The sequence below is a fragment of the Crocodylus porosus genome, unplaced genomic scaffold (genome assembly GCF_001723895.1).
Source record: "Crocodylus porosus isolate Cpor-Errol unplaced genomic scaffold, CroPor_comp1, whole genome shotgun sequence".
NCBI lineage: Eukaryota > Metazoa > Chordata > Crocodylia > Crocodylidae > Crocodylus > Crocodylus porosus.
Window position 1 is genome coordinate 62,016,258 of NW_017728943.1, and position 9,989 is coordinate 62,026,246.

The window sequence follows — 9,989 nt, forward strand, 5'->3', positions numbered from 1 at the left end:
AACTATGTTTGAGTTAAATATTAGCAAGCTTGGGAGAGATTCTTAAGGGGTTTCTGAGATATTCATGTGCCACTGAAGTTCATGCAAACCTCCATATTTGCATAGTTTAAAATCCAAATTCTCTCTCTCTCTCTCTCTCTCTCTTTCACACACACACACACACACACACACACACACACACACACACACACACACACACAGAGTTTAATGTGTGCGCCTGTATAACATGTTTCTGCTATGGCTATCTGACAGTAACTCGGGGTATACATACAGTAATCTAACGTCTATCAAGAGAATAACATCAGCTTGTGTAACAGTAAATCAAACCTACAACTTTTCCTACTCATCAGACATGCTTCCTTCCTGTGACAGGAATAATACCACAACACTGATGGGAAGAGGAGAGAAGGGATTTTTTTACATTCACTTTATTCATCACTTTCTCTAGGGTACTTAACCAGAAATTGTAGGCTGAATCACCATGGAAACTCCAAAAGCTGTGCTAGAGCTGTTACCCGTGGACAGGAAGCAGTTTGTTTTTATAGGCTAGAGTAAAGGGTATGAGACTTTAAATACTTCTTCACCAAGTGGAGGTGGCAACTTCTCTGATTCTTTTTAACATCCAAGTGACAGACACCAACCATGTATTTGAAGCCATTTTCTTTATGTACAGCTTACAGAATGAAGCTTTACTTTGCATGATATCCTTCATTTAAAAAAATGTGTTCCTAAACAACTGTTACAGAGACAAATGGGCTGAAGGCATGATGGACTGGCACCCTTAAAGATGGACTCTTTCAGACATAATAGGAGCAGAAGGAAATTCAAAAATATAGGCGGAGAAGAAAACAGCACATGAAATGAGATGAGAGATAGAGGAAGGTTGTTCCAACTAACAACAGCTGCACAGGAGATCAGCAGAGGCCAGGGGAGGAGCAAAGACCAGTGCAAGTATGGGAGGTATCAATGGAAGGAGGAGAGACAGGGTTTATAGTACAAGCTGTTGCAGGTCCATGGACATTTGGAAAAAAGGGAAAGTCCAAACAGGAAACTTAAACTACAGCATTGTTTCTGGAGCTCTTTGGAAATGAGCGTGATGGGGTTATCATTTTTTTGTGAATATGACTGGTATTTGCTGGAAAGAAGATAATGGCATGGATGAGGATTTCTGCAGAGGAGAATTCAAAGCAATAGTGTGCACAGACTGTTCATGCTGGAGATGAAGACAGGTTCAAGGATTCTACTACTTGTCCAGAGAGGCCTTTTTGGTTTGGAGATATTTGCCTGAAATAAGTGGAAATGGAACCTACAGGTCAGGCATTCTGGATGCGAAAGAGGGGGACAGGGAGGAATCACTAAAAAAAACTATTATTTTTTATTATATTATATTATTAATATAATATATTATTATATTATTCCTCCTGAAAGGAAGGAATGTTCCATTGAAGTCAAAGAAGCTGCAGTGGTATAACTGAGGTTGGAACTAGGCCCATAATACTAATTGAAAATACACATGTAATTTTGATGGGCAAAATGCAGTTATGTCAGAGACTGAATACCAGGATTTGTCAAACTTTTTGCACTTAGTTGTCACATTTTCTCAGGCATCAATATGTAAGTAATTAATGAATCAACAAAAATGGAAACTAGACAATTTAGCTCAATGCATTGTGTCACAATCACAATAATTTTACTTGCTGAGGTCTACATTAGAAAATACAGCATCATTCCATGCCTTCAGTACCTCCTGGAACAGACAAAAGAAACTGCACTGAAAACCAGTCAAGCAGACTGTAAATATCAATTAATACAGATATGCAACATCAGTGGGAAAATAGATTCCTTTTTTACTCTTACAGTATCCATTTTAAGATACAGTACTCAGTGTCTATTATATTCACACTAAAGGTTTTTTTAAAAAATGACACTTTTCATTGATTTGTTTTGCCTTTGAAGGCTAAAATTAGCTTCTATAAATCATGTTAGACAGTCTGGACTAGTTCCAACCTTGACTGAAGATAATGGAAATACAAAAAGTTGGCCTGAGCTCAATCTGTTGGCCAACTAAGTGTTTTTAATTTTGGTAAACTTGAGCACCATGCATTTTGTTTCTTAATTGTGTTAAATGAAGGACATAAATAACCAAATTGTGTTAAATGAAGGACATAAACAACCAAAACTAGACAAAGAACAATTTTAATTGTGCATTTGAAAACCAAATCCAACCTTCATTTATGTACATACAACAAGGATACAATTCACATGGTAACTCTCACATATACACATCTGAAAACAGTTCAGATCCAGCCTACAGTGCATCCTTCATACATACTGTACTCTGAAGAGAGAGAGAGATCAAATTCCTGGAAATCAAATCAAACCTTTTGGACTTTTTCAAAAGTTAGGTGATGGCTAATCCTATTTAAGCCAGGTTTAGAATATATATTTTGATGGTGTATTAGCCTGTTCCAAAAGGAGAGGTTTGGATTTGAAAAAAGATCTGTTGTTTCCTTTACAAAGAAACCTTTTCCTTTCTGTTCTTCTTTCTGGTTCCCTATTTGATGATACAATTATCCCAGCCTCCCAAACACACTTTCAGTTTTGAACTACATTGCAAAGTTGTACTCTTGTGAGCAGCTCATAGTTACTTTATTCAGAGTAGCCCCTTTTTATTTACTCCATGTAAGTTCATGATTTAATAGTTCAGTTCCTTTCTGACTATGTGATTCATGTCACACTAGTCACTGTATAAGTGTGCAGTAACACTGAATTTATTTAAGACAAGATGCTCGTTTTTGCTTCTTTCAAGGTGCTTGAGGCTTCTATTATCCCTTTCAAAGTTGTGAGCTCTTTAATAATTTTCATTGCCTTTTATATTTCAGAAGCCACTGGAATCCTGCTGCTGCAGCACAGTAGGACTGCTTACAGGGCTAACAGCTAATTAAAAGAGTAGTACCTAATTCCTGTGCTTTATCTGGCTGCCATAGGAAAGTCTTCTGCAATTCACTCAGTTGTTTTCCTTTATCAGATTCAGAATTAACTTGCTAGAGTGCACACGCTCATCAGCCAAAAGCTAAATCCCTAGGTATGCTAAACTATTAGACTTAGCTTTATGAATCAAAAGAACCATGATGTCTGCTCATTGACTGGGAAGTATGACATTTTCTATACTGATACTCTCAGAAAACTGAACACAGCTTTGTAAAGTTACCAATAAAAGAAATGTGTGTTTCAAATTGTTTCTGCGTACGCATACAACCACACTCAGGGAAAGGCATTCTGGAAAAGAAAATTTCCGAGAGGATCCCTTTGTAGAGATTCCTACACTTCATCCTGTTGGGGTGTATACGGAGAAAAGATTGTCCTTGATGGCTCTTGGAATATCCCCAAACCCTGTAGATCCATAGAGATCCATGGGAATCAAAACTGATTTGTATGACCTTGTGTTTTTATGCTGGCTCTGACCCTCCCACACCTCTGCTGCCCTACCTGCATCTTCTCATATTTTCATAGTAGCTAGGGTCAGGAGGGACCTGAACAGATCATCTAGCCTGACGCCCTGCCACAGGCAGGAATGAATGCTGGGTTCACAAGACCCCAGACAGGTGATCGTCTAACCTCTTTCTGAATTTACCCAAGGTAGGGGTGAGAACCACTTCCCTAGGAAGTTGGTTCCAGATTCTGGCCACCTTAACTGTAAAATATTGCCTCCTGATCTCTAACCTAAACCTATTTTCCATCAGCTTATTACCATTGTTCCTCATCACCCCAGGTGGTGCTGGGGAGAATAGGGCTCTTCCTATTTGCTAAAGATCTCCCCTGATGAGTTTGTAGGCAGCCACCAGGTCCCCCCTTAGCCTCCTCTTGCCGAAGTTGCCTCAGTCTCTCCTCATACAGCCTGTCCTGCTGCCCTCTTGACAAATGGGTGGCCCTCTTCTGAACCCTCTCCAAGCTGGCCACATCCCTCTCCTACCTAGGCACTTCCCTCTGGTACTCAAGCTGATAGCACCATAGTAAATAATACTGCACCACGTTACATTATCTTTCTTAGAGTAGCTGCAGAGGATAGAGTGAAAGATGTATGTCCCGACTATATTCCCAGGTCCTTCCTATACCCAGTCTCCTCTGCTTCCTTTGTGGATTCCCAAGTACCCAGTGCTTTGTAGGAAGGGATGAAGAATGTTATCATGGGGATGTTTTGAGTCCTCTTCCCTAAAAAAAATGAGGGAAATACAGACTCTGTAAAGTGAGCTGAAAACTACTTCTGTGGATGTTGATAATGCACCCAGCAGCATCTCAGAACCTGAAAAAAGCTTTTAAAGGATAGGGATTTCCTTCTCTTAAAACAGAAATTTGAGATCAAAGCCACAAGGAGGTGCAGGGTATCCTCAGGGGACACAAAGTTGGCAGTAGTTCCTCCCCAACCCACACTATATACTTATTTTTTTCAGTGGCTGATGTTTCAAAAGCTATTAGAGCTCAGAAACATAAAGGACATTGCTTTTAAATATTTAGGATCAAAGTTTGCCCTTAGATATACACATCCGCATAACTCCCATTTGCGGGCAAAACCTATTCCTTTAAGCCTATCTCAGGAAAAAAGCCAGATGGTGAAGTGACAGGCATGGTGGAGTGCTAGAGACCAGCATGATTCAAAGCTCAATAGGGAAATTGGCTGAGGGGTCATACTCAGGGAGAGGTGGTGGATGGGTCATTTTCGACCTGAAGGGAAGTGGCCAGTGGGGTCCCCCAGGGCTTGGTCCTTGGGCCCGCACTGTTCAATTTCTTTATTAGTGACTTGGACAATGGGGTGAAGAGCAGCCTGTTTAAATTTGCAGATGACACCAAGATTTGGGGTGAGGTAGGCACGCTAGAAGGGAAGGACAGATTACAGCAGGACCTGGACAGGTTACAGGAGTGGGCAAATGAAAATAGGATGGGATTCAATACTGACAAGCACAGGGTGCTGCTCTTGGGCGGTAGGAACCAGCAGCATACCTATAGGCTGGGGAACTCAAAAGCACAGTGGCAGAAAGAGATCTTGGGAACATGGACCAACAATGCAAGAATACCATCAGTAGGGCTAACCGTACCTTGTCCTACACCCACAGATGCATCACAAGCAGGGTTAGGGAGATGATCCTCCCCCTCTGTGCTACACTGGTCAGGCTGCAGCTGGAGTACTGCATCCAGTTCTGGACGCCGCACTTCAGGAGGGATGCAGACAGCATTCAGAGGGTCCAGAGGAGGGTCACTTGCATGATCTTGGGACAGCAGGGCAGACACTATGAGGAGAGGCTATGGGACCTTAACCTGTTCAGCTTTCGCAAGAGAAGGCTGAAGGGGGACCTGGTGGCTATCTATAAACTTACTAGGGGGGACCAGTGGGGTTTGGGAGAGACCTTGTTCCCCTGACCACCTCCCGGAGTAACAAGGAATAATGGCCATAAGTTGCTAGAGAGTAGGTTTAGACTAGACATTAGAAGGCACTACTTCACAGCCAGGGCGGCTAGGATCTGGAACCAACTTCCAAGGGAAGTGGTGATGGCTCCTACCCTGGGGGTCTTTAAGAGGAGGCTTGACGCTTACCTGGCTTTGGTCATTTGAGCCCAGTTTTCTCTCCTGCCCACGGCAGGGGGTTGGACTAGAAGATCTACAAGGTCCCTTCCGACCCTACTTCTATGAATCTATGAAATGTGAGGAGGATACCTCTTTGTCTGACTCCATACCATAGCACACAAACTCTTCAAACTACAGGGTTGCTTAGAAGTTATGGAAAAATGAACAGTTTTTCAATCCTTTTCTCTTGGATTTTGTAACAATTCTTCCATTATGAAAGGAAAATGTATGTGACGTTTATCTGTTAAAACCATTTAAAAAAAACGTCTGTCATTTAGAAAACTGGATGAACAGAATGCTCAGCTAGGTTTATGTTATCCTTTCCTTTCAGAGCAGTTGCCTTAGGCATGTAACTGGGACATGGGGGGAAAAAGAACAACTAGTGAATTACAACACATATAAAAGCCCCACTTCAACCTTACCTATTTTCACTAGCTACAACGACTTTGACCCAAAACTTAAGAGCAAAAAACGATTTTGCACACGTACTCCATGCAAAGTGTGCAAGCTTCATGAAGAAAGAGGACTCTCCCTATTCTAGGGAATAAAGCACGTTGAAGATTGACAGGTCAAGGGCCAAGGATTAGGGAAGTGAAGATGAACCGCACTCAACTGCTACACATGCTTTGTAAGGGAAACCAATGAGGCTTTTCAGTAACAACCTGAAGGCAATAAAACATATGTTGAAGGCATGGAGATTAGCATTAGACTTCAGATTTGTCCAGTAAGCAAAAGTAAAGGTGTCCAAAAGGCATGGGATATTGAAGAAGGTGGAGAGCACCATAAAGATACAGAAAGAAAATTACTTTTATTAGCCAAATCTTAGTGTAAACAAAAAATGAATGACCAAGATATGTATAAAATAAAAGGTAGAGATGACAAAATGAAGAATAATTTCAATATAGTGCATGGGAGGGGAGCAAGTGTAGGGCAGGACATCCCAGCTCATGACCTCTAATCTTTTTTGTCACTGAGTGTCCATCCAGCAAAAGCAGATCGCTTTAACCATGATTCAGATTCTACCAAGCAGAAAATGTAACTTAATTTTGTTTTTCTCACATCCATGAATAGGAAACAATGATCCAATTTCTACTGGGCAGAAAATGTAACTCAGTCTTGTTTTCCCCACACTGGTGTTTTCCTGAGATTCAGCAGAGCAAGACACTTGTGTGTGAAAAAGACTTATTAAGTCAAGAACATCTCTCTGCAAGGGCAGGATATACCTGTATTGTTGTAAGGAGAAGCAGCTGGATCTTTAAATCTCTCCTGTCCCTGTACAACAATAATCAGCACTTAAAAGACCAGCTGTCATCTTGGCAGGCAGCTGGTGAGGGCATCAGGCCTAGGTATGGTCACAAAGTTCACGGAACAGTGCAATAAAGGGCAGATCTTTTCATGGTCCTTCAACACTTCACTCAAATGTTTCATCTCATCTGTTAGCTTCCCAATTTCTCTTTTCAGGGAGGTATTTTCTTGTTCAAGGCACTCATATTCCTGAAATAAAGAAAGGAAGCCTACTCAGTCCAAAATGTTCCTCTTGGGGCCTCCTACCATTGTTTTATCAAATGATGGGAGGAAAAAAAAAAGATCACTCCTGTTTATAATGTATTCTTAGAAATTAACTTCAGACAAAAGACTGAACTAGCTTTATAAATATGTGTGCTTGTAAGAAGATAACTGCCCCAGTGTCTTTGTTCTGACTGAGCCATAGTCCAGAGTCCAGGCCATGAGTTGTGGCAAGGACCACATAGTGCCACTCAAGAGAAATTCTGAAAAACAACATTTAGCCACTGTTGCATTACTTTGACCCTGGGCTGATCTATGTTGTGCAATTAATTGCAATTCATGGGTGCTTTAGGATGTTTAGGCTCAAAGTAGTCCAAATGAGCCATTTTTGAAGCCAAAAAATGGAAGTGAGGGATGTTTTCCTATCCCTGCCCTCTACTTTCAAACTTAAAGGTGGTGTCAGAGTTCAATGGGACAATGATTCTCTCTCACAGGGGCAGCAGCAGGGCAGCTCTATGTTGACTGAGCTGAGAAAAAACAAAATACCCAAGTCAGGCAGGACAGAGTCATGGTCCGGTTTGGGAAATTGAGCAAATATTTCCCACTTGAATATATATCACTCTGTGTAACTGTAATCAGCCACATAGGACCTTGGGGTCTACTGGGTCCAATCTCTGGTTTTGGTAGAAGCCAAAAGCAGCTGTTCAGAGGAATTAGATTTCCTCTTACAGTACCTATTGTATAAACTGATGATTGAAAAAGACCTAAAAGTTTCTGTGAACCCCTCATTCACAGCTATCATACATTGTGCATGTGGGACTTGGACAGTTTGTTGAAGTTCTTTCCACATAAAGTTACATGGCATATTGTCCAATGCTGGACAATGCCATCTTGCCAACAGTATTGGTTTCAGTGAAAAACAAAAATCATTTGATTTCAGGTCTTTAGTTTCAACTGAACATGGTCTAACAGCACTTTCTTGATAATTCGTAGCTTTCCAGCCACAATGACCAGCAAGCAAGTATGCTAGAAAATCATGAGTCACTATGTGTTCCCTTCTGAAAAAAGGAAAGTATCATGCAACTTAACAAAAGTAATACACTCACTTCCACTTGAGATGTCTTTATTATTCATCTATTTAAATTTGTGGGAATTTGAAGCTTATAAGAACACTTGAAAAAATCAGATGGTACCCAGGGCAGCTGCTGTGTTGATTTCTAAACAGTTTGCTACAGCATCCGAGTCTTGTCCAATGTGTATTACTCCAATCCTGAGCCCCTCTTGTAAAGAAACTGCATATGGCAATAAGCTTACTCTTTGACTGTAGAGGAGCTTTGAAGCAAGCTCTTGTACATGTTAAGAGAGGAAAAACTCATAAAACTGTGGTGCTTCCCCTCTAGGTATAATTGTATTCAGGTGTGGTGATGCTAGTAATTTTTCCTGTGATTTTCTACCAGCCCCAAGGACAAAGAAATAATAGAAACATCTTCTGTGGATAATTCTTATTTACACAGTGTAGAAGACAGATAGAATGCTTGGCTGAATGGGACCTTGAGTGCTGTATCACTTACATAAAAGCATTAGTAGCTGAAGTCCTGAATGTTTATATTACGGTGGCATCAGCAGCCCCACTACAGTGGATACTGAGAGTTACAGAAGACAAACAATAGCTATTCTATAAGCTTTCCAACTGGAGATTCAGTAAGCTCTGTCACACTGAATTACTGAGGCAGAGAACACAAGACAATTTCAAAAAGGATCAGTGTTTATATGGATAATAACATCTAGTTACATAAGAGTATAAAAACCCTCATACTTCAGTTCTCTTTGGGAACTGGAAAAGAAGCTTTTCCCTATATGCTACTCTCTCTTAATTGTTCCGCCTTGGGATTGTTACACCTCCAGCCAACAGATTTTCAGCATCCGAAACAAAAGTATTGCATTACAGAGACCACCTGCATGATGTGGCAGGGAAACTCATGTATCTCGCCACCACACCCACAGTTGTTCTCACTAAATTAGTATGAAACCCCCCCCACGTGTATTTAAGAAATTCCTGGTACTGTTAAATCCCAGACATAGCACTGAAAAAAAAGACAAATTGAGAACATAAAGGTGTCCATTCACCTCGTGCAGTTTATCTGCTTTCTGTGTCTGTTTCTTGCGGCTTCTCTGGGCAGCCACTCTGTTTTTTTCTCTCCGTCTTACCTTCCTGTCATCTTCTTCATGACCCTGGAAAACAAACCCACAACACTTGTCTGAGCTTTCTTTAAAAAAATAAAACAAAACTGAGATTTTAAAGCAGGAAAATAATTCTTAGCGTGATCAAGGAGGCAAATCCGTGGGTCACTGTGACAGTGCTCCGCTCTGAAGCAGGGCAGTCAAAGTGTTCTACAAGTGGCATCAACTCTCATCATGGCCTGTTGTACAGCTAGGGGAACTGAGGCATGCAAAGGCACAGTGCCCTACTTTCAAAGGTCCCAAGCATTTCTGCTCCTGTCGAGATGAGCGGTTCCTTGAGCCAGGCTGGGCAGAGATGCCAGCCCAAGCAGAAGCCGCCTGCCTCTCAGGTACCCTGCCTCTCGCAGCCTTGACTGTCTGAAAAGTGGATGCAAAACTCCCCGGGATCGCCCAAGGAAGGATTTCACATCCACTTTTTTTTTTCAAAGCCGCGCAGCCGGCCACAGGCGCAGCCGGGCGCCAGGAAAGCAGAGCCCCCGACTCCGCACAACGGCCCTCGCTTGGTCCGGGACTAGGACGTGGGGGAGGAAGGGAGGCCGCCTGCCAGCACAGCTACACCTACAGACCTCGCCCTCGCCCTCACGGGGGCTGCCGCCCGGCCGCAGAGGCAGGACACCCCCCAC

At 42.0% G+C, this 9,989-nt stretch overlaps 1 protein-coding gene across 1 annotated transcript in view; it reads right to left on the minus strand.

Annotated features, from left to right (window-relative positions):
* Positions 1-6,697: 6,697 nt before the first annotated feature.
* The window catches only part of BATF3 (basic leucine zipper ATF-like transcription factor 3), an 11,439-nt gene continuing 8,147 nt past the window's right edge, over positions 6,698-9,989 (minus strand). The window contains exons 2-3 of the mRNA XM_019548574.1: positions 9,253-9,440; positions 6,698-7,113 (exon numbers count right to left, since the gene is read on the minus strand). Coding sequence (XP_019404119.1) covers positions 6,928-7,113; positions 9,253-9,440 — 374 coding nt within the window. The 3' untranslated portion in view covers positions 6,698-6,927. The remainder of the gene's footprint in view (positions 7,114-9,252; positions 9,441-9,989) is intronic.